Source organism: Brachycentrus maculatus, unplaced genomic scaffold (assembly GCF_059751285.1).
Source record: "Brachycentrus maculatus isolate JH-2025_06_01 unplaced genomic scaffold, ASM5975128v1 h1tg000306l, whole genome shotgun sequence".
Lineage (NCBI taxonomy): Eukaryota > Metazoa > Arthropoda > Insecta > Trichoptera > Brachycentridae > Brachycentrus > Brachycentrus maculatus.
Window position 1 is genome coordinate 1,550,755 of NW_028281056.1, and position 26,352 is coordinate 1,577,106.

General features: G+C 35.2%; 2 protein-coding genes across 2 annotated transcripts; one reads left to right on the forward strand and one right to left on the reverse strand.

Annotated features, from left to right (window-relative positions):
• Positions 1-542: 542 nt before the first annotated feature.
• On the reverse strand, positions 543-12,024 carry LOC148304732 (uncharacterized). Its single transcript, XM_088267902.1, has 5 exons — positions 11,578-12,024; positions 5,747-5,994; positions 3,880-4,012; positions 3,663-3,792; positions 543-2,774 (listed from the first exon to the last, which is right to left on the reverse strand). The coding sequence occupies exons 1-5, from the start codon at positions 11,956-11,958 to the stop codon at positions 2,689-2,691; spliced, it is 978 nt and encodes a 325-aa protein (XP_088124028.1). The 5' UTR covers positions 11,959-12,024; the 3' UTR covers positions 543-2,688.
• Positions 12,025-12,673: 649 nt separating this feature from the next.
• Su(z)12 (Polycomb protein Su(z)12) lies at positions 12,674-26,131 on the forward strand. The gene is made up of 9 exons (XM_088267811.1): positions 12,674-12,890; positions 13,955-14,001; positions 15,198-15,482; positions 15,665-15,860; positions 16,748-16,935; positions 19,700-19,949; positions 22,548-22,756; positions 23,439-23,695; positions 24,551-26,131. The coding sequence occupies exons 1-9, from the start codon at positions 12,785-12,787 to the stop codon at positions 25,401-25,403; spliced, it is 2,391 nt and encodes a 796-aa protein (XP_088123937.1). The 5' UTR covers positions 12,674-12,784; the 3' UTR covers positions 25,404-26,131.
• The last annotated feature ends 221 nt before the right edge of the window (positions 26,132-26,352 follow it).

Genomic DNA, 26,352 nt, shown 5'->3' on the forward strand with positions numbered 1-26,352 from the left:
ATAAGGTAATACAAACCCAAAACAAGGATACATATTACCTATATGTAACTGGAAAATGCTTACATTTTACATATTGTTTGATGCGCAGAAGATGTTAATTTAAAGAAGCTCTTGATATTTGGAAAGTGGAAAACGACGAGAGAAAGAACACCGAGGCAATGGGGCGACCAGATAGTAGAGCTGAGAGGAGCCCCGCTTTCTTTCGCTATCTACGTGGCTCCAAAGAGGGAAGAATAAACGGAGATGACAAACTACAGAAATGAGGGATACCGATACATGTCATCAGCTTAATCCATAGTGTTTTTTACTCTCCTATCAAATAATCTCAGATAAAGCTAGAACTTTACAGATTAATCTAACAATGTGTAAGTATGTAATTCCATTTAAGAATAAAATGATATATACTCTATGAGTTTTCAATATAAAAACGAAAATTGGGTGATTTCACGACATTGTAATATGAAAGTCTAAATGCATTATTCAATAATCAGTCGTTATACAACAGATTTCCAACTGTTGCATTACTTGAGATTTTTTCTCCCTTTTCAAATATAAAAAATGTTGATATCTCAACATATATGAAGAATAATATGCATATCTGGATATTTCAGGGCTTATGATCTGTCAGGCTGGTTTATTATGGTAACATTCACCATTCTACCCATGATCGACAACCAAACTACTCAAATTTCGGCAGTTATATTTATGCTTCAATTGACGCCTTCTTGGCACCCATATCAATGGTTGAGTTTAGAAGTTTTTTTTTAACTACAAAAACCTTTTGAAATGCATGTGAGATTCTTTCTCAATTATTTCACATACTAGTAGACTTTGAAAACATCATTTTCATTTATTAAATTAGTATTTTGACCAGTTATTTATTTACAATATTTTGAATATATCTAAATCTTTGTTCACATAAAAAAAATGTGTCAAATTTTTACACTTAATTTATTTTATTTTATTATCAACTACATTTTTAGTACAGTGTGTTATCTAATGTAGAAAATCTAAAATATCTTAAATTAAGTGTTTGACAGAAAGCTCGAAAAGTTAGTAATTATAAACCAAGTAATATTCATATGTCCACAATTTAGACATTCACCGTATTTTTTATTTATTTTTATTTTTATATTTATTTAATTAACATTGCTTTCGAAAATCCAATTTTGACTAGCAAAAATATGACACAGGTTATTTGTTACATTTTAGTTATCATGCATATCATTAATATTAAAATTGTGTAAAAAATATTTTTTAAAACAAGGTATAATCACAAAGTGTTTTAACATCATAAGGAAATTTTAAGAATCAGTGAACAATTTTGTGTAAAATTTGAACAAAGGTAGGTACTTCAATTCAATTAATTTATTAGCTGACTACATATTTCCTAATATGCATAAGGACACAAAAATTATTAAACTCCTAGAGCATTTATTAAATTTCAGAATACTAGGGTTTTTAAGTGGTGACATAATAGTACATAAAAGTTTATTGAAATTAAAAACAAACAAATACATAGACATTGCAAAAAATATATAGAAAATAAAAAAAATATAGAAAACGAGTTTTTGAACATTTCATAGAAGGGTATTAAAACAAGCTAAGTATTCTAGAGTTACAAAATATTGACGTGTGATATAACATTTTGATATTATAGAATTCAACACAGAAAAATAAGATTTTCGAGAGAAGAACATGAAATTCTAAACATTTACAAGTCTAATGACATTTTTATACATTCCCCATTCAGCCCATAATTCTGACAATTAATTTTGTCCATGATTCATGGGCAGAAGGAAGAATGTTCTATAAATCTTTGTAATCACTTGAAACAGTCAATATGTTGTAAGCCCTGCAAATTCTTAGACTATATTTTTATATTATATATGATTCCAACCTTAAAAAATTAGTTTTCCAAACTTTCTGATAACAATTTACCGGAGGTTAAATCCAGCATGTGCGCAAAGATATGTGGATGCCCAGAAGATTGTGGGATGTCATGCTCTGTGGTGTAATTAATGAAAAATAATAATGATATTTTTTATAAATATTAGAATTCCAATCAAATACGATTTATTTGAGTTTGTTTTATGCAAACAACATATTTTATTAAAAATAATCATTATGTTTTAACATACTATGGCTTTTTTTAATTTTCCTTGAATCTTAATATTTCCCACAATGCTATCAACATTTTAAATCAAAATAATACATTCAAATTTACATAAATATCGTTACATATTATTTGATACAATAAAGACAGCAAATGTTAACAATATTATTTTAACAAATACAAAAGAAATGGCAGATCTAACTTAAATTATGTTAAAATATAACAAAAAATATTTGAGAATAAAAAGAGATTCCACATATTAAAAATGTGTTTATTTAAAGTAAATCCTTTTATTATAACGAGCATAATAAGAGATTACTTTAAATAAACATTTGTACATTTCATACAAAAATATAACCACAAGTTTTTTGACTAATGAACAGTACAGCTGACTGAAAATTAATGGCATTTGTACTACATTAAATGTATAAATAAAAATACTTAAAAGTAGGTACGGATAATAGTAGGTACATTACAAAGAAAGATAAAATAAAACTTTAACTTACTGTACAGTGTATTAAAAAATATATATCGATATATTTTATTATAAAACAACAATTACAGAACTGTATCTAGCCATACTCAGATTGGATTGTGAGAGAGAATTGGCCTGAAGGGATCCTTGTTGCGTGGTACCAAATCCTGGTGTCCAAAAGTACTGAAAAAAATATTTATAGGTGCCATTATAGAAAAATATTAAAAGATGCCATTATAACCAAAAAAATATTGTGGGCTAAAATTTCTCTAGTGCTATTTTTCAGAATGATTGTCTCAAGGGTGCTAGTAACTACATGAGTTTATCAACTAATTAGATTAAAGAAGAATAAGAGTTATTTTTTATAACAGTTTTAATTTTATTTATTTATTTTTATCATTTTAAACCATTTTAGAGTAATAGGAAGCAAATAATGTTCTTTACTTTTTTCTACTTAGTAAACTTTACTTCAAAAGGAATTTGAAGCAACAATACATACACAAGTATTAACTGAATAACTTTTAGATGTTAGTCAAAATAAATCAAAGGTTTTGAAAAGTGGAAATAAGATTTTGGTTCCATTTGTGGCACTAAATGCTGAATGATAATAATACAACTCATTACTATGAAAGAGAGAGGATGAGGAAGGCAAGTATGTAAAAATACACATAGACCAATTGAAAATAATATTTTTTGCATTAATTTCATAACTGGGGCGTATCAAATCCATGGAGCATCTTTCTAATTACGTCGCGCCTCATGTCAATTCAATATATGACTATTTTTTTCCATGAGAGTAAATTTTCAGCTGGTTTTTTTTTTCTTTTCTTTTTTTAAGGAATAACCCGCAAAGCCTCTATTAGAGTCTTGTCTGCAGGTAGGATAGTAAGGATAGGGAAGGTAAATGTGAAAAATACACCACAAACATCCAGACGAATTGAAAATAAATCTTTCTTGAATTTATTTTGCAATTGGTGGGAATCGAACCCGCGACACCAGTTTCGCAGACGGGCGTCTACCCAACTACACCACGGCGCCTGCCGTTAATAAAACTATAATAAGTTCATGTACCTGCATCTCCCGGTTCAACATAAAACTGGAAAGGTTGACACCGGTTATCACATTCCGGTGTCGGCGCCAAACTCCAAGTTTTATTTCCTCTCACTTGGCCCTGCCACATCAGGCGAGGAATATAGTCCAACTGCAAATAGTTTATACAAGATTATAATAAATAATATTACAGATATTGACGTCAGTGAAGTGAGTCAGGAGCAAAAAGATCACTTACGTGCATAACAGCGCCCTGTTCATACCCAAAGAAAACGTTCTCTGAATTTGGCAACTCTGAGTCTTCGGGTAAGAATTCTGGGTATGAATAATATTGCCTTATTGTAGATAAGACATCGGGATGGCAGTTACCCCTGAAAATTCATAGTTTTAACATTGAAATTAATGTAAATGAAATGACGTGTAATTTTTTTATTTGTAGAATGTAGTTTTAATTTTTTTAATACAATTTCTATACATTTATACAAATGGCAAACTTATAATTTAAGTTTCGCTGTGCCTCTCCAAAAAAGAGACTCGGGGTCTATTGTTTTATTTGATTAATGGTATAATAGTCTTTTTTTTAAGTATATTTTTTTAGGATTTACATGTAGAGGGCATTAATTTTTTTCTTAAAATTTTTGATATATTCTAATTTTTTATTTCATTAGGGAGTTAATTGCACTATTTAATTCCTAAATATTTGAAATTTTGTTAAAATTGTTTAGTATTACATTTTGAAGAAATAATACATATAAGGAAATAAAAATAAATTGTTTTGCAGAAAATATTTTCATCATAATAGTATCTATAGACTAACATTGAATAAAAATAAAAATTTCACTTATTAAATACCACTATTGGAAAGCAACCAAGAAATTTTGCGTATTTATAAATTCATTAAGTGAAATTTAAATTGAAAATGGAATAGATATTACCACGAAGTGACTGACGAATCAATTAATGAAATTATAATAGTATCTTTTAGTTAATTATTTTTGGACGAAAGAGGACAATATATTTCCAAATATTTAATTTTAACAACAGTCAAAACTTTCATATTTTGAAGTCAGTAAATTGCATTGAAATAGCTGTAGAAAATTCTTAATTTAGTATGCATACATGTAATTCTATTATTAAGCCTGCTGGACCCTTAGTATGAAAGCTAAGTTTATTTTGATTTTAAACATTAAATTTGTATGAAAAAAATGTTAAACACATTCTTAGCTTAACACTCGATACAGAATTGTATTTTTTATAGTGATTTTAAAAAAAAGTAGTATTTTAATTATAAAATGGAAAATCACAAAGTTAGTGCTTCAAATATAAATTACATATTTTAATTATATTGTATTTTTTACTATCAGTTTTAATTTTTGACATTAAATTGTAAATATCTTTACAAAGTGTAAATGTCACAAAAGGCATATCACCTTTTATCATGTGTCAAAAAACAGTTATTAAATTAAGGTGGGTTTTGAATTTTAATATTTTCAATACTAATTTTAGGGCATGTGCAAAAACTCTCTTTTTCGAGAATTTTTAAAATGATCATCTTGGCAAAGTAAATATTTTGTTAACATGTTACAATTATCAAACCCGCCCTGCAAACAAGGGGTTAAATTTAACATACGAATCCTGGATTAAATTCACATACTTGTGACCCGCCTGAAAACATGATTTTCAACTTTTTATGTAGCTTGTAATTTGACTAGTTATTTTATTTATAACGTTTTGAGTGTATCCAAATACTTGTTCACAAATCTGGGGTGCAGTGCTCTTTGAAGTATGAATTTCGCATGGATATATATATTTTTAATAATTAAAATGTATGTTATCATTTACATTTCAATAAGTTACATGTGATACATTAAATCACAGGCTCCCAAACATTTAGTCTGGCGCCCCCTATCAAAATTCCTCATCAAATGGGAAAATGAAATCGCCAGAATGTCCCATCATAGAAAGAGGGAAGGAATAAATATATCGTACTTCTTAGAACTTCTATCTGTCTCTTTGGCGTACTTACGCCCTGTGAAAGTCTTCTAGAACGCCCATAAGGGGGCATTATCACCCACTTTGAGAAATGGTGCTTTAAATTAACTCACCATCCGACGTACCACGGCTCCTGACCTACATCGTTCCTCGCCCGTTCTTCGCTCATTGCGAACACTTGCCGCAGAGAGAAGAGATCAGTCTTGAAGTGTAGGAACTGGCACCCTTCTTCCACACTCTCGTACGCCCCTTCCGTCTGTTCGTAAAGGCGCTTGAACATGTCGTAGTCAAATGTCTGCATTGCCTTCCAGTGACTGACTGCACCCTTGACAATTATCGGCTTGGACGAGTATGCATACTTCTACAACAATCAAAAGTATTCAATCTTCAACATCCCGAGGCCATAACTCTAAAATTTAGACTTAGCTTCAGATTTTAATTTCCATTTTATTTTTTATAAGAGGGCAAGGGATCTTGCATCCTTTGCGTCACTGCGACCATATTAGGTCTATTGTGACTTCCCTCTGTGTCATAGCTCATTCTCAAAACCTATGTGAGTCATGTGACTCACGACCTGTCTTGCTTCTAGTCTAGCTTCACATACGGTGCTTGAAAATGATGCGGGATGCATCGAAACTCATATCACAAGAGATTTTAAGAAATAGTGGTATTTACCAAGTAAAACTTAAATTAAAAATCACAAGTCATTTGAATTTTTCTCCATCTATGATAAATATACCACTCTATTGCAATAAGTTATGGTATTTATGCTGCAGAAAATACAAGTAAAAAAAATGTTTAAAAAACGTTTATTTATCTGGTACAATTTGGCAGCAGTGCCATCCAAAAGCTGGAACTATATGTCATAAAATGCACGATTTCACTTTACATTTGTTTTTTACAAGGAATAACCCGCAAAGCCTCTACTTTTAGAGGCTTGTCTACAGGTAGGATAGTAAGGATAGGGAAGGTAAATGTGAAAAATACATCACAAACACCCAGACAAATTATTTACAATATTTTTTGTTGCTGGAGCCACATTTTTGGCCTACGCAACTAGAATGCGAGAGAAACCCACAATAAACCTTTAAGAAAAAATAGTATATGAAAATAAATATTACAATTTATAAATATCTGTTTAAGGAATAATAATATTTTTAAATTCAAGTCTTTGGAACCTGTTACTGTCAAATGATACATACTAAACATCGGACAAAATTTTCAATGACGAAGCAAACAAAGGACTGTAACCACAATTTGTTCTAGTATAGTAAATACAAAAAGGTTTAAGTGGCAAATTAAAGTATAATTATTTGTTGAAATCAAGGAAAAAGTTTTGTTGTATTTCACTTATAGGAATTGTTAGATTTAAGCAATGAAAACATTGTATGGCGCCATCTGTGGGCGTCGAATGTAAGCAAGCAGAGGTGCGCAAGAGAGCAGCGCAGAGCGAATAAGAGGATCTACGACAGTGGTCGGTCGATTAGAAAAACACGTATATTGTTATTAAATAAACTCAATTAAAAGTTAATCTTTGTTCTCTTTGCATCCTTCCCTATTCCCGTCAATAGGTTATGGGCCCAGGTCGCGATTGATGTGCGGATTGCAAAGATTTTCGTGGATTTAAAAAAAAAAAAAAAAATTGAGGTTAGCCGGCATTGTGGTCGGAAGAAAAACGCGGGTGTCGCGGTCGTTTTGAGTTTGTGTGTGAATTACGCGTGGTCGAGAGTAAAGACTTATTCGAAATGGAGGAAACTCACGCTACTCATAGTGTAAAGGCAGTGAAGATTACCAGCGAGAACTGGAATCTTTGGAAATTTCAAACGAAAGTGGCGCTAAAGGCCAAGGGTGTATTTGATGTAGTGGACGGTGCGTTTGAGAAGCCAAGGCAGGGCAGTGCGTCAGTTGACTATGAGAAGAAGGCGAGGGAATGGCAAACGTGCGACAATAAGGCGCAGGGCATCATTGTGGATAGGATGGATGAATCCAGCATGGCTCACATTATAACATGTGACACAGCCAAAGAAATGTGGAGGAAATTGCAGGTCGTGTTCGAAAGAAAGTCGGAGCTGAGTCTCCATCTACTGCAACAAAAATTTTATAATTTTAAATTTAATGAGACGGACAAGATGGTAGATTTTATAACAAATTTAAATACGATTACCAACAACTTAGAACAGGCTGGAGAACCAGTTGCAGAAAGCATGATTATAACTAAAATTTTAATGTCACTACCCGAGAAATTCAGACACTTCATATCAGCATGGGACTCGGTGCCTAAGGAATCGCAGGAGCTAGATGCACTAACATCCAGATTACTAATAGAAGAGGACAGAAATATTGCAAGCATGCAAGGAAGTAAAGGGGAAAAACGTGCAGACATAGTTGCGTTTGCGGCAAAAAGCAAAATAAAATGTTTTAGTTGTGGAAATTTCGGACACTTTAAGAGTGAGTGTAAATTCAGAGGCGGAGGAGGTGCAAGACCTGCAGGGAACGGGGTACAAAGGTGTCACTACTGTGGTATTCCAGGGCATCAAATAAGATACTGTAGAATAAGGTTGAATAAACAAAATTCAGAACCCAGACAGCCGGAGGAGACCAAAAAAAAAACAAATGCATTTATTAATGTGCCCGAGGCATTTGTAGCGACGCAGCGGGAAACAAACTGGTATTTAGACAGCGGTGCAAGTGAGCACATGTGTAACACGAGAGAAGCATTCAAAAGACTTGACAGCCTAGGCAATTCAAGAAGCGTAAAAGTTGGTGATGGAACAAGCTTAGAGATTGAGGGAATTGGAAAAGTAGAATTGGAGGCATTCAACGGAAAATACTGGATTAAGACAGAAATCGATAACGTGTTATATGTACCTCGACTAAAGGTAAATCTATTTTCACTGGGCGCTGTTCTAGATAAAGGATTCACGTTCGAATCAAATAAGTATGAATGCAAAATAATGCAAGGAAAACGTGTGGCGACGGTAGCAATCAGAGAAGAAAAACTATATAAATTACAATTTCGATACATCTCATCATATGCAAATTTCGCTACCGCAACGTTGAAAGAATGGCACGAAAAGTTGGGGCACCAGAACATTAAGCATGTAAAAGAAGTGTTGAATGTAAATAATGTATCGTACGAAAATGATCCGAACTTCTTTTGCGAAGCCTGCATACAAGGTAAGCAGCACAAATTGCCTTTTAACAACAGTATAAGTAAAACATTGCGTACGGGAGAATTGATCCACGCCGATGTATGCGGTCCGATGGAAGAATTTTCGGTAGGCGGTTCAAGATATTTTCTTCTCATGAAGGATGACTACTCAAGGTTTCGCAAGGTATATTTTTTGAAAAACAAATACGAAGTTAAAGAAAACATTGATCACTTTATTAAGAGAGCAAAATTCGAATGTGGAAATGAAATTAATACCTTGAGGTCAGATAACGGATTAGAATTTATTAACACTGAAGTGAGAACATTGCTTAATAAATATGGAATTAAGCACGAAAAGACAGTACCGTATACGCCTGAACAAAATGGAAAAGCGGAAAGAGAAATGAGAACGATAGTTGAAGCTGCAAGAACACTGATAAGTGCAAGAAAATTACCGAAGATTTTGTGGGCAGAGGCGGTGAATGCAAGCGTCTATGTAATAAATCGAACAGGCCCAAGTACACAGAAAGGAGTAACACCTTTCGAGTTATGGTTTCAAAAGAGTTTTAAACTCGATCATTTTCAAATTTTTGGCATCGATGCATACGTCCACATCCCCAAGGAAAAGAGATTAAAGTGGGATGAGAAAAGCACAAAAGGAATATTTGTGGGATATGACGAGAATACAAAGGGGTACAGGATATTTTGTCCTTCAACTAATAGCGTGATCCTCGCTAGAGACGTGATATTCAACGAGAGCAATGAGGAAGAACCAAAACTTCAAGAGATTCGAGCAACAATCGACGCAGGTGACATTGCAGAAGAAGAAGAAACAACTGTTGACAACATTACTGATGATGAAGACAATGAAGACAAGGAGCAAGGACAAACGGAAGGAGCAGAAGTCAACAAAAGACGAAGACAGCAACCCAGTTGGCTACGCGATTATGTGACCTACTTCACATCCGAGAGATTTGACATCGAACCAACAACATTTCAAGAAGCCATCGACGGAGTCAATGCAACGCACTGGAAGGCAGCAATGGAAGAGGAACTTGCAACAATAAAGAAAAATAACGTGTGGACTGTTTTAAATAAACTTCCAAGTGATAAGTGCGCGATTGATTCAAAGTGGGTTTTTAAAATTAAGACAAATAGTGAAGGCGAGAAACAATTTAAAGCGCGTATTGTGGCGCGAGGTTTTATGCAGAATAGTGATGAGTTGGGCGAAATTTATGCACCGGTTGCGAGATTAGAGACTTTTAGAATTTTTATGTGTGTGGCAAATAAGTTCAAACTAGAGGTACAACAGTTGGATGTAAAAGGCGCATTTTTGTACGGTAAAATAGAAGAAGAAGTTTTCATGTGGTTACCAGAACAACCGGAAAATCCTGACAAACAAATTGTAAAATTAAACAAATCCTTATACGGTCTAAAAAAGTCACCAAAATATTGGTATGAGGAGTTAAATTCTGTATTACTAGAACAGATGTTTGTGCGTTCTAAAAACGATTATTGTTTGTACATATACACGAAATGTGAGGTTAAAACTTACTTACTAGTGTATGTTGACGATATTCTTATAGCAGGAAATGATGTGAAACACGTTGTTAAAATTAAGAACGAATTAAAGAGCAAATTCGAGATTAAAGACTTGGGTAAGGTGAATTATTATCTGGGAATTAGAGTAAGCCAAGATGTTACAAAGGGTGTTACAATTCTAGACCAAAAATTATATTTAGAAAAAGTACTGGAAAAATTCAATATGAGTGACTGTAACGGAGCAGCAACATGCTGTGACTCAGGTATGATTTTTGAAAACCTAATAAGAGAAAAGTCGGAGAGTGCAGAGATTGAGCACAAGTGTAGACAGATTATCGGAAATTTGATGTATGCAGCTGTAGGGACAAGACCAGATTTGTGTTTTATTACTAACAAGTTGGCTAGATTTCAGAGCAAAGCATCTTCTGATTTGTATAAAGCCTTAAAACGAGTACTGCGATATGTTAGAGCCACCCTTGATGTTAAATTAATATATACTGCCGATTCTAATTGTTATTTGGAAGGATATGTAGATGCAGATTGGGCAGGCGATAAAACGGATCGGAAATCCACGACAGGATATATTTTTAAAGTGTTTAATGGTTGCATAAGTTGGGCATCCAAGAAACAGCAAAGCGTCAGTTTGTCATCTACTGAAGCTGAATATATTGCCTTGAGCATCGCTTGCGCACAAGCGTGTTGGATAAGGGGAGTATTGGATGATTTTGAAATTAACATTACAGGAAAGATTTTAATATTTGAAGATAACCAAGGTGCGATCAAGTCTGCATTGAATGCAGGGACGCATAGACTCAAACATATCGATATAAGATATCATTTTATCAAGGAGAAAGTTGAAGATGGGTCGGTGGTGTTAAATTATATTAAAACCAACGAGCAAATTGCAGATATTTGTACAAAGATTGTTAACAAAGTTAGGGCTCAGTATTTGCTAAAGAAAATTTGTAATATGTAGTATGCGGGTGTTTATTATTTTTTTTATGGATTTTTCATTGAGGGGGGGTGTTAGATTTAAGCAATGAAAACATTGTATGGCGCCATCTGTGGGCGTCGAATGTAAGCAAGCAGAGGTGCGCAAGAGAGCAGCGCAGAGCGAATAAGAGGATCTACGACAGTGGTCGGTCGATTAGAAAAACACGTATATTGTTATTAAATAAACTCAATTAAAAGTTAATCTTTGTTCTCTTTGCATCCTTCCCTATTCCCGTCAATAGGAATATTAATAATTACCTTGAATTCATCCTTAGTGGCGTTGTAGAGTATTATTGGTTTAGTAACTCCTTCACAAAACGAGCAATCGGAGATAGGCCTGGTCATTTCCCAAACTAGGTAGTTATTCGGTAAAATACATCGTATACCGAGAAAATAACTTAACACTATGTTTAAAATAGGTGTGCTTGCCAATAAGCAAACGAGTAAACTGATAAAAATAGCACCAAATATTCTTAATCTAGAATATTTTTGTTTGTCACGGACATCTTTCGTTAATTTCGGTAGACAATCGTAACATCGTTTCAAATCGTTGGATTTCAAACCAGAATTTATCATACGTTCATTAAGGTTTATCAATCTTTCTCTTAGTCCGATAATTTCGCGTAATTTATCACTCATTTTAGCGTTTTCATTCGCCCGACTGTATTACGCCCGTCCCCTCTTTTGACACAACGTTTGACAATTAATGCATAGAGAAAATACAAAATATAAACATTTATTTGACGTAATGAATAAAAAATAATATGGACTTAGACATAGACTATATTGGACTATATACTACCAAGTTTAGAGAATGTCGGGGCAAAACGGAGTAACGGGGTGAAATGGAGCTGTTTGGAGGATTTTCATCATCCGCACCCAATGATGCATGGGATACTGCATCAAATTGATACAATAGAAACAAATAAGTACTTTCTACATTACGACTTCAGGTAAGCAATAAGGGTGAAGACTGACCGAAACATTTCGTCGTAACGTAACATGTTACTATGCGATCATTCAGGTAGTTAGTACATCGAGCCGAGCACTCCATCCATAGTTTCGGATGCTCGCTGATGCTCGCCGCGAGCGATGTTACGACATTATTTTACGATGAAATGCTCCGGTCAGTCTCCACCTTAAGGATGAAATCGAAATCATTTACATAATAAGGACAAAAGTATTTTTCGGTATTTTTTTGGTAAATAAAAACGAATAGATTTCTTTAAATCCTGTCATATAATAAATCATATCAAATTGATTATTATTTCTTCCCCAGTAAAAAATATGTTCCAAAGAAAAACTAACGTGTGCGAAAGACAGTCGTTGATTTTTGAAGAGAAAAAAAAACTCGTAATAACACATCATAGACAATAAGATAATATTCGGTTTCGCGGCTTCGTCTGCTATCGCCGTTGTCAGTTTGTATTTTAATTTGTGTTTTTAGTCAAATATATATTTCAAAATGCCACCAAAGAAGCGAGAAAAAGAGGGTGAGACGTCCAAAAATGGTCGCATAGAACTAAATCATCTTCAAGCCGACCACGAACTCTTTCTTCAGGCGTTTGAAAGTAAGTTTCCGTACCGTTGCACGCTCACCCGCTTTGCGGGAATATCTGATATACGTAAGTTAGATGTACTAATAATGCCCAAAGGATTCGCAGAAATATAATATTTTTCTCAATTGAAACCTCAGAAACGGAATCACCAACGTATTTATTTATTTGTTCAATCCAATACGGCACACTTCTTACCGTTTTTACATGAAATACACGATGAAAGATTGTCATAATAAAGTTATTTTTTCTGAAAGTTTGCCTTCAAACAACTTCGATATTATAAATACAATGTCATTTGACATACTTTCGCAATCGTTGCTAATTTCATTCCTAATGCAAAAAAGCAAATAAACTGTATCAATAGTAAATTAATGAAGGTTTTTTGCTTTAAAATGTTTTTTTTTTGCCTTTAACCAAAAAATAAAGTATATTTTAAATAAATTAAAAATCATAACAAAACCCGCCTTCATCTTTACCTTTATAACAGATGCTTTGATTATTAATTTAATTATTGTTTCTCCCTATAAAATTGTTCATTGAATTGTATTTTTTTCTTAATTCACTTTGTAATTCAATAAATCTGACCACAATAGTGATAAGCTCAGATCTCGGATTTATCCGTCAATTTATTAATCCCACCCCTAAATACATGCACTAAATAAAAATATTACCAAGAAACTGTATGTAGAAACATCAATATTTCTATATAATGTATAAAATATAATATATTTATATAATATGTAAAAAGCAAATTTTGTAAATGCCAAACATTTTATGTACAACAAATATTCAATAGAGGAAATAATTGTTAAGATTTCAAATTATTATATCTCAAAAAAGTAACCACCCGAGTCTTGGAGTAGGCAGCTACTTTTTTTGGAAATATAATTATAACACTACTTCACAACATGTTTTGTGTGTTCAAATACTTCTTCAGAAATCTGATTAAAAGGGTCCCCACTAAATAAAACCTTTCTCAAGCAATGTTTTACTATTTTTAAAAAATCATTTAAAAAAATTTAGATTCCTTTTATGAACCACAAAATTAATTATTGTAATTATTTTTACCATTTCAGAACCTACCCAGATTTATAGATTTTTGCGAACGCGGAATATGTTAAAGGTAAGATTTAGTTTATTTTATACTATCAAGTCAAGACTATAACTAGGTTACTCTTTAATAAGCTTTGATAGGAAATTGAAATACAAGATTGTGAGCGGTTTGATCAATCAGTTTTTGTATTTTTATTATATTAAATTATTTCAGTACATTATGATATATATCTGATCATATAAAGATCAGAAATAAAGTTGATTTTCAGACTTCTCTCATTTGGGCTTTTTCAATCCACTTACTAACCGCAATGGGGACAATGTCATCAGCCCGTCTTTTCTGGGGATAGCCTATTCCTCTCTTCGTGTCCCATGATCTCCACTGCAGAACTCTGGAGGCCCATCTGTCCATTCCGTCTCTCAACATGACCCACCCATTGCCACGACACGACATAGTCTGGTGACGCGATCCATCATAAGTATTAAATGTTATCAAACACAGATTTTTTGAGTCTAAGTTGTATTTTATTAATTTCATTAATTGATTCGGCAGTCACTTTGTGGTAAAAATCATTTTTAATTTAAGTTTTACACGCGAGTGTTTTATGCCTGGAATTTTCACTCATGAAATTATAGTAACTTAAAACATAAAGAGTAAATCCACTCACGAGTAGGCATAGGCTATAAAACTTAAAAAGTTGAAGCCTGAGTAGGGTCATGATAAGCGGTGTTGCATAAGCCGTAGCTAGATTTTAGAGTCACTTGGACATTAGGTAATTAAAAAAAAAAGGTTCACTTAGTAAATACCACTATTTCTTAAATCTACTGTGACACATGTTTCGATGCATTCCGCATCATTTTCAAACACCGTAATTACGGTGTTTGAAAATTATGTATAACACGTGTCACAGTAGATTTGAAGAAATAGTTGTATTTACTAAGTAAAACTTAAATTAAAAATTGTATTTTATTGTAAAAAAACACATTAAAATTAATATTCTGCTAATTGTTTCGCCTAGTTATGGCATTTTCAAACGAATGTCATAACTAGGCAATAAAATTGTCATAATATTAATTTTTATGTGTTTTTTAAAAATAAAATACAACTTTTAGACTCAAAAAATGTGTGTTTGATTTAACAATTAATACTTAAAATGGAGTTCTACAAATTAAACGCCGAATCAATAAATAACGGCCTATCATATTGACAACCTTTGTCCGGCGTATGAAGATAAAGTGATAATTGTGATTTATTGTTTTTCACAGCCGATCTTCCTAAACCGCAATTTGACATACATGCGGCAACGCATGTCGCGCACAAACAGCGGACGACGGGAGTTCCGCGTGGACTCCGTGCTGGAGCAGGTGGCAGCACGCGCGCGCAGCGAGACGCAGCCGCACCGCATGGGCGACTACATGACCCTCACCTTCCTCGGCTTCTACGACCGGAACCTCGGCGACGGGGACTACCAGGTCAAGGCGGAGGCGCTGCTCCTCAAGCTGTGCCACAAGAAGAGGAAGGACAGCTCTTCCGCCGTTGTCCAAGTTTCCGTAAGTCGGATCGGAAGATTTTTCAGTCCCACCATGATTAATCAGGTTTTATTCCGCATTCAATCATAAAAAAGATAATTTCCCTAAAACAGAAGATAATTTCCCTTAATCCTGTTTATTTGTAAGTTTCACATCTTTATATTTGAGATAGTAGATGACTGCAATGCGGATGTGTCCCCCAGGTGGGCTGCTGCTCCGTGCCCCTGAACCCGTCCCCCACGGAGCCCCCGGCCATGGCCTCGGCGCTCAGCATATCCAGCGAGGCCTTCTCCCCCTCGCAGGGGCCCGAGGTCAAGTCCTACGTGCTCATGCTGCGCGTCTCCGTCACACACCACCACAGGAACAACAACCAGATCAGGAATACTCCCGATGACACCGGTAACTTGACAAATGTCTTTATAGGGACATCTCAACATAGATCAACAAGAATATGAATGTCTGGGTATTTACAGGGCTTATGAATAAATTAGGGATACTCCCGATGACACCGGTAACTTGACAAGTGTCTTTATAGAGACATCTCAACATAGATCCAAAATAATTTTTTGCTAGTGTTAATTAATTTGGAAAACATTAATTTTAGAACATTTAAATTAATTACCATACAAAATTGACGAATTCCACTGATAGATTCTCTGTTTCTATTTATTTTCAATTGGTGTTTGTGATGTATTTTTCACATTTACCTTCCCTATCCTTAGTATCCTACCTGCAGGCAAGCCTTTTAAAGAAGGGGCTTTGTGGGTTATTCCTTTTAAAAACAAAAAAAAAAACAATTATACCAGTGACCAATATAAAGGGGTCTAGTCACAGAGTGTAAAAGCCTTTGTTAGGTTTTTAATTTAGCTTATTTATTGTAACTGCAGACAGTTGGTAGAATTCCATATTGAATTGTTGGGTAATATATCCAAAATTAAACACGGTTTATTTAGTTGAATTCTACATTTATTTATGTTTATTTTAATACGTGACACATTTCGTCTTAGGGCATTATCAAACACTGACTAAAATTATTTACAAAATGTCCTTATTATATGTACTCCTAGACCTAATAATAGCAATTATTATTAGTATAGAAGGATATTTTGTAAATAATTTTAGTCAGTGTTTGATAATGTCCTAAGAAGACGAAACGCGTCACGTATTAAAATATACATAAATAAATATAGAATTCAACCAAATAAACTGTGTTTAATTTTGGATATATTACCCAACAATTTTAATTTAGCAGCCGTTCCGTTTGTCACCGGGTGTTGGTGTTACAGAGCCGGCACACAAGCGCCTGAAGAGTTCAGACGGGCTGCGTGTGCTGGGCTCGGAGCTGGTCGTGTACGACAAGCAGAGCCGTTGCCTGCTGCGCAGCGGGGAGTACGACCTGGTTCTGCGCGACGCCCCGCCGCCCGCCCGCTCCCCGCACAAGGGGCTGCCGGCCCACTGGGAAACTCTGCCAGAGGTATGAACGGCTGTCCACTTGAATTTGTTTAACCACTGTGATTCTGTACCCCCGGCCACTCCCCGCAATATTCTTTTTCTACTTCTGCTTTTTGTAGGGCTTGTGGCCTGTTTTTAAGAGGGATTAGCCTTCTGCGATGTTGATTCCTGGTTATTGATCCAACTCTTTGGTGGTCTGTCCGAGAGTTACCTTGGGGTTGACCCTGCAGCGTAATGTGGGGGAGTCTGGATGGTGCCATTCTCTTCACATGTGCATACCATTGTCTTCTTCTTTGTCTTCCCCACAAGGACCTAGTATTTGTAATAATATTCTTCAATTTATGAAGTTTTAAGTAAAATTATGAGAAAAGAGTAAAAATATATTTCACAACACATTGAATGCATATAAAATAATGTTAAAATTTGTAAATTTTTAAAAACCCATAACATTATTCAAAATCAAATTGTACTTTCTATTTAAACATCATAAATGTTATTAAAAAATTATGAGTAAAGAGTAAAAATATATTTCTTTAACACGCTCAATGCGTTTAAAATAATGTCAAAATTAGCGAATTTTGGAAAACCTATAACATTATTCGAAATCAAATTCTACTATCTATTTAACCCGATGGTTGCCACAGACGAGATATCTCGGCAAATGGCGGAGTGCCCGTATTGCCAGAGACGAGATATCTCGTAAGTACTTTTGATGACGTATTACTCCGCAGTTTTAACTCATATTGACAATCTGTCAAAAACGGAACATACATTGCCATCTGTTGAAGTTCTCACAAAATATTTTATAAAGTTTTCAAATACTTTTAAGTGATTTATCGGTATCACTTTCAGCTGACAGTTGACAGATGTCATTAGGGCTACCACTCAAACCACTTGAAATATTGATTATTTTAATCGATTGTTTTGAACGCCAGGGGTTTTTATTTTGCTCAATTTTTTTGTGTTTTTCTTATTATTTTAAAATATTATTATGAAAATATTTGTTATTACCTTTCGCGTTATATTTACTACGATTTTATCAGTGTTTTGCTAGTGATATTGGTTTCTTTTCACAACTTTTTAGTAAATAAATTATTTCTGTGTGCTAAGTTCTTTGTTCTTTTTCGTGCTAAGTGTTTTACAACTCTTCAAAAAGAATTAATTTCTTTGTTCTAAGTTCTTCTTTCTAGTAAAGTGTTTGTGAGTATAGCTATTTTTGGTATTTATTCCATATAAAAATAACATTTATTATTTATTTACGATAATCCTCTAAAAATGGACCCAGAAGATTTTTTGAGCGAATTACAACAAGATCTTGGAATTACATTAGAGTCGGATGAAAGCGATGTAGAATTGGATGATTTGAGAATTGAGAATTGGGAACAAAACATTTCGAGGGGAGGAGGTTATAAAACCACAATCTGTACAGGATTACAATACAAATATGGGGGCTGTAGATAAATGTGATATGGTATTATCATCTGTCCATTCTTCAAGGAAGACTTTGAGGTGGTACATAAAATTATTTATGCACCTTATGGACCTATCTCTGCTCAACGCGCATATCCTGTACACGGAAAAAACCGGGAAAAGGGTTCCTCTTGCCACCTTTCAATTACAAGTCATAAAGCAGTTAGTGTATACTCATAAAAAAAAACAACCCGGTACTTCTCATGGCAGAAAACGGAAGGCAGAATTTCCATCGCGACTTACAGAAAGACATTTTTTGGAAAAACTACCACGGATCGAAAAAAATCATCCCCGACTGCGAAGTGTATTGTGTGTACTAGCAAAAAACTAAGAAAAGAGTCTAGTTATAGGTGTAAACAATGCAAGATGGCTCTTTGTGTTATACCGTGCTTTGAGAAGTACCACACAATGGAAAATTACTAATTTATCACATTTCTAACTATACTTCATTCTAAGATACCTGATAAATAATAGTTAAGTGTTAATATTAAATTTACTATTTTTTTTACATTTCAAACTATATTCCATTGATAAATAATAGTTTTGTGTTAATATTAAATTTAATAAAAACTTGCGTGTGCGACTCAGTCTGTCTGAGATGAAAATTTGAAACTGGTTTAACTTCAAGAATAAAACTCTAACAATCGATGCGGGATAAAATATTTGGTAAGTAAATTATAATTTAACAAAAACAACAAAAAAAAATTCTTTAGACAACTTTTTTTTTTCAAAAAAATACTTGGCCTGCTAAGCACTGCGGCGTAATTTATTTGCGGCTATGAAAAGGTTAAACATCATAAATGAGTGTGTTCCCTCCTGTTTTCAAAACACATAGAACCGGCTACAAATCCTCATCTTTATTCAACACGACATTCGTTAGCGAGTGACTGCAATATTGTAGATGTCGTGTCCATATATAAATATTTGTATGGACACGGGAGTTGTGTTTGAAAAAAATAAAAATAAAAACATTAAAAATTTTCATTCACGGGAATGTATCATGGTCGTGTGAAATTAGTCTGTCCTCAGAGTTTTCACTATCAGTTAATTAATAATTAACTAATTTCACTGTCACTATTACTACTTTGAGTATAAAGATCACTATTAGAGGAATCTGGCATAGGTCAGGAAAACAATAGATATTCTATTTTTCATTAACAATTTGTTTATTTGTGAATATTATTGACGAAACAAAACTTGAGAATGCTTTTCCAACATTACTTTGTTTATTATTCAATTGAACTTTACCGTAATGGAAAAGTCACTAAACTTTCCCTTCACAATTGATAAGAACTTGCAATGTGCCCGTTTTCCAGGACGTGGAGTTCTCGGGCGGCAGCAACCCGTTTGATGTGTTCAAGCTGAAGCCGACGCTCAAGGTGAAGTTGAGCTGGAGCCAGGAGCCGACCAATGGGCTGGTGAACAGGCCCAAGCCTTACAGCTCCCAAGAACCTGAAGAGATCAAGACTGAATCTATCTCCAACAAGGAGAACAATAAGCCCGCCTCCAACTGCCCTAGGATTAGTAACATACTTAATAAGAACGCCGACTCCACACTTGCTAAAAGTGAGTACTTGTCACTATGTTCACTTGTACTTGAGTAGTCCACTTGCAACCACGTTATGTTAAAAAATGAAGTTTTTCAGCCAATGGCGCCAATTAGTAACGTACTTAATAAGAACGCCGACTCCACACTTGCTAAAAGTGAGTACTTGTCACTGTATTCACTTGTACTTGAGTGGTCCACTTGCAACCACGTTATGTTAAAAAATGAAGTTTTTCAGCCAATGGCGCCAATTAGTAACATACTTAATAAGAACGCCGACTCCACACTTGCTAAAAGTGAGTACTTGTCACTATATTCACTTGTACTTGAGTAGTCCACTTGCAACCACGTTATGTTAAAAAATGAAGTTTTTCAGCCAATGGCGCCAATTAGTAACATACTTAATAAGAACGCCGACTCCACACTTGTTAAAAGTGAGTACTTGTCACTATATTCACTGTACTTGTGTGGTCCACTTGCAAACCACGTTATGTTCAAAAATGAATTTTTTCAGCCAATGGCGCCAATTAGTAACATACTTAATAAGAACGCCGACTCCACACTTGCTAAAAGTGAGTACTTGTCACTATATTCACTTGTACTTGAGTGGTCCACTTGCAAACCACGTTATGTTCAAAAATGAAGTTTTTCAGCCAATGGCGCCAATTAGTAACGTACTTAATAAGAACGCCGACTCCACACTTGTTAAAAGTGAGTACTTGTCACTATATTCAGTTGTACTTGAGTGGTCCATTTGCAAACCACGTTATGTTCAAAAAAGTTTTTCAGCCAATGGCGCCAATCGGTAGAAAATTAAAAATATTTACGTCCATATTTAACATAAGCTGCCAAAACTTGTTAAGTTAGGAATAAAATGGAATAGAAAATTTAATACTCTTGCAAAACTCGCTATGTTGATCGACAGTTCACTTTCTGAAATCTCTCAAAAAAGCTCTGTAGAAGATGAAATCTAGCCGCCATTGGCAAAAAAACTTTATTTTACATAACATGGTTTGCAAGTGGACTACTCGATTCAAAGGTTTGTTCATTCGAAATTAAAAGTAATAAAATGGAAAAGTTATTTTTGGGTTAGCAATGTGGAATTAAGTATTTTTTTTAGATTAAAAATTTAAGGCTACATTTCAATAGACGACACCCTTTTTTGTTGACAAAAATACAAAAGCTTGAGTGAAATCACCAATTTAAATCGATTTTATAAATCATGATTTTTTATTTAAAAAAATAACCTAAACCTTGACTGTCCATATTATTATCGGCTTCTCAAGACTCCTTATTCTTTTTGGTAATATCCTCAAAGTAGGATAGAATGTTGCATGAAAAGAACCTATAAGGGGGACCCTTAAAATTCTGAGAGAATAAAAGAGAGTGACTGAAGACCTAAAAAAAGGTGGTCCGACGACATAGTCGCTGTGGGGGGTGAAATTGGCTGCAAGCAGCAACAACAGATTGAAAAAATGCTGGATACAGAAGAGGCCAAGAGGGATATATCAAGCAGTGGAGGATAGAAGGCTTAAGTGAGTGAGTGTGGTTCCTCGAGGGCCCGACGCGGCTGCTGAGCGAACCACGCTCCATCATTTATTTAGTTTTCTCCGGACATTTACATCCCAAGTCTACGATTTCTTGCTCATCTATAAATATTGTGATTGGTGTTAACTTGAAATGGTTAAAAGTTATAATTTTACAAAGGTTAGCTGTTAACTGATGAATATGCATCAATAATATCATTGCGTCGTTCAATATAGCAATGCGGTCCTAAATGGTGAAGTGTATTTCTCAGAATCTGTGCCGAATGAACACATGTGGCAATCGGACGTTAAAAAGTGCTTTGTGTTCGTCCCTTAAGGGTACTTTACGACCATAGTGCATTCATCCGAAACCCCTAGCTTCTCGGGAATAAATGACTGCAATAAAAATCTGCAAAGACAATTACGATCCTAGAACATGTGCTTAAACGGTTAATTTTTTTGATAAGAACTACAACGTTAAATACCTCAATTACGCCAGCTCCATTCGTAAAAGCGAAAGCGGAAAACCTCGGAGACAAAACCATCATGTCGGATCACGGAAGGGCTGCGAAAGAGGATAAAAGTAAAGTCCCGTTTGAACTGTGCTAGTCTGGAAGTTGGATGTTGGCTATTCACAATGACGAGGAGCTCAACAAGCTGCCCTCCAGCGTGACGACCATCGCTCAGGAAGGCGTCCTGCCCAATACCTTGCCCATTCTCCAGCCCATGGGATCAAGAGGAAGGCATTTTAATTTGTCGGCTCATCTTTTCCCCGCTCCAGACTCGACGGCCCTAGACTGATTGACGACATTTTAATCCATTTATTTTTTGTATATCATCATCATCCTATTATTATTATTATTACTATCCATGTCCTTTATAAGCGCTCTTGAGGTAGTATTTTACGAAAATGGCGCAAACAAATTATCCAAATTATTATTATTATATTATTATTAAGAAGATAAAGAGGATAGAATGCCTTTTTTGCTTGTCATAGAGAGCATTCCATAGTTCACACTAACCTCTGTCTAAAATAACAAGTGACAGTTTCTCTGCTACTGGGTAGATGTTAATGCAATTTTATGCCAACAGCTAACGGGAACGGCTCGGGAGAGGGCAAGTCGGAGTCGTCGAGCAGCCTGCAGATAATCTACCAGTTCCTGTACAACAACAACTCCCGGCAGCAGACGGAAGCCTGCGAGGACCTGCACTGCCCGTGGTGCTCTCTGGACTGCGGCCGCCTCTACTCGCTCCTCAAGCACCTCAAGCTGTGCCATTCTCGCTTCACCTTTACCTATCTGGTGACTAGCATATTCTATTGTCCATTCTCTATAGAGACTATAGTCAAGACCAGCGGTCGGCAACCTTTTGAGAGACTAGGGAAAAAAAAAACTATTTTATTTCATTTGATAAGTTCTTTAAAAAAATTATTTTCACAAATTAAAATATATACAAATTAAAAATATATACTGGATATAAATAAAATTTATAAAGTGCAACCAACCGGAGAAAATGGAAAGAAGGGGAAGGGGCCTATATCCAGCAGTGGAGGTCACAGGGCTCATGAAGAAGAAGAAATTTATAAATTGTTACTTTCTAAGAGTGTTTTGCCACTTCTCGTTTGATGATAACAATGTAAAAATTTACCTTTAGTTGTTTACTTAAAATTATTAAGTGATAAAAAAAACATAACTACTTATTCACCTTACTTTTGTAATTGTTGTTATTTACAATGAATAAATAATTTAATAAAAAAATATATCATCATATTTTTTTGGTGAGTAATTCAAAATGTCACAGTAGGTAATTCAACTACCCACAGGTAGTAGGTTGCCAACCACTGGTCTAGACTTTGAGAACCAGTTTTCTTAACCCAAAGGCTCCCAACCAGTTGGCTATCCAAAAGAAAAACTAAATTAATCCAATATTATGTGAAATCCACCATAAGTTCTGACTAATAATAATCAACTTACCTTTTTCCAGCCCATCCCGAGCGGCGCCCGCATAGACGTGTCCATCAACGAGTCGTACGACGGTTCGTACGCGGGCGCCCCGCACGCGGCGTGCTCCGGGGGCGCGCGGGCGGGGCCGGGGAGACGCGCGCCGCTCACGCGCGTGCTGGTGGCGCGCGGCCGGCGCACACAGCGCGCCGTGCAGTCCTCGCTGCACGAGTTCCTGCAGCCGGACGACGCCGAGATGATGCCCGACGGCCAGCGCCCCTACATCACCGGACACAACAGGTGGGTTGCTGTCCATTTGCACAGATATAGTAGTATAGTAGATATAGTAGTGTAATAGTTAGCGTGTTTAGCTACCGTGCTGGAGGTCCCGGGTTCGATTCCCAGGGAGGGTGAAAATAAATATTTGTGATTTTACACTAAAATATTTATTTCATATTACCCTGGACTAGTCCCTGAAGCGCATGAGTGATCACCTTGCCTTCATATAAATAACAATCAAAATATCACTGTGTCAATATGATGCAGTGCCCTATGCACCATTGGGTGCGCTAAGGGTTAAAAGAAGAAAGAAGAAAAAAATATAACGCTCCTTATCATTGTTCACGTGATTACACAAACTGCACAATGAATGATAATGAGAGTGTTATAATACCTTACTTAATAATACTTATAAATACCTCACTCTAGTGTACTAGTTACAAAGATACCTGGTTCTCTTGCGTTATTTACAGATACTATGGTAGTGCGCTAGTTACTAAGTTTGAGGTATTGCCTCAAAAAGATATTTCTGGTCCTGGTTACAGAAATACATCGTTCAAAATCTATGTTCTATTTCTTGATTTCTGATATCTTGCTCATGGTGCTATTTACTGAAATACTTATCATGCAATCATGATGCTGTTTATAGGGAAACTTTGTTCATTGGCTATAATAAAAATATGTATAAATGAAACATTTAAAAATGTTTTATGTATTTCACTTTTACACTTACTCAGTTCAGTGGGTTCATGAACAAAGTAACTTTATTTTCTTAAGAAATTCAGAGTTTTAAACAGTCAATTTCGGTAGTAAGTTTTTTAGAACCGGACCACCCAAATTTAATATATTATAAAAAATTATATTTCGATTTTTTAGATTATACCACCACACTATCACGTGCCTCCCGGTTTACCCCAAGGAGCTGGAAATAGATTCCGAAGGAGAAACCGACCCGCTGTGGCTGCAGCAGAAAACCATGATGATGATCGACGAGTTCACAGACGTCAACGAGGGAGAGAAGGAACTCATGAAGATGTGGAATCTACACGTCATGAAGTACAACTTTGTGGGAGACTGTCAGATCCCCATCGCGTGCCAAATGTTCCTGCAGACCCGAGGCAAAGAGCTACTGGAGAAGAATCTGTACAGAAATTTTGTCCTACACATGTGTTCCCTGCACGACTTCGGCCTCATCACTCCGCTTGTCGTGTACCAAACCGTTCAAATGCTGAACCAAATGCTCGCGGAGAACAACGAAGCCAAACACAAAATACGAACTAATATTATAGAGCAAAGGGATCACTGGAAAGCGGTCGGAATGCATCAACAGCCGTCGGTAGTCGATCAAAAAGCCGCGCAGAGTATTAAAAACACACTATCGTTTAATAGCTTTAACGGAGAATCTTCGCCGGCAGTCAGGCGTAAGACCTCCACACTCCAAGGGTCTAATAGGATCGCTTCCAGTTACATACAACACGCCACCACGACAGGGAGCGAAGCCAAGAAGAAGCCGGAGAACTCTCTTCCGACGGTTAGAGAAAGTCCGGTTTCGAGCGGGCCGCAGAGACGGAGGAGCGTTCAGACGCCTCTGACTAACCTGAGCTCTTCCAAAACCCCCGCCTCCAGTTCCCAGATGCCTTTGAGGAGAAAATCGGCCGGAAGCAACGTCCTCGCCGCCGGCCAAACGAGAAAAAGGCTGTCCCTGCATGATAGGAAAAATTCTACTTAACCGGTGCCTACATTAATAGTGATAAACTTGACTTACTTACTTCATATCTCTTTACTGCGGAATAGGTATTGAGAAAAGACTAAGTTTGAGTTCAAAATATCACGATGTCGAAATATGAGTTGTGTATATTCTGGAAGACTGCGACAATCTTCCCCAGAAATTAATGTAAATTTTTTTCCGCATTACGTTTCAATCACTCATAGTGAGATATTTAATATATATTTGTAAGCCTTTATTTGCTAGTCTTTTTTTGTTTTTTTTTTTTAATAGTGCTTTTAATAACAATTTACTCCATGATGAAGTGTTGAGATGATGATCAATTTTAAATGTGTATGTATATTGGATATGAATGATCACTCGAGATGAATCCGTTGAAAAACCAGTAAATTTTTACTGCGATAAAATCAAATGACAATGTAGCCACACATTGTTCTATTGGAAAATCGGTTTTTATTACTTTTTTATATGAATTGAATTTATTCATATCAATTTAGTCAAGATTTCTTTTAGGAATGTTTGCTTTATGTTGTAAAAATATAATTAAATAATGGAGGTTGATTCGAAAATGGCTATAATCCCTGATAATTTAATTTGCATTTGAGCTTTCCTTTTTCACTAGATACGCCATGTCACAAGTTACAATGTTGAGGTTAACACCTTTTCTGATTGCAATCAAGTTATCGAGTCCAATGGATAAACTTGAATCTGCAGAAATTCAATTTGAAAAATTACGTAGAAATATGAAAATATTAATGTAAAGTTGTGTAAAATTTTACACAATAAACTACAAGTATTCATTTACTTATCTTCCGTGTGCATAGTTTTGGTTTTTTGGCTGTGAGTGAGCAATAGAAATAAGCTCCCAATACAGAATGCACTTCTTTTTTTTTTAAATTTTTTTTTCAGTGTAAATAAGATTTGAACATACTAAAAATATTGCTAGCAAAAA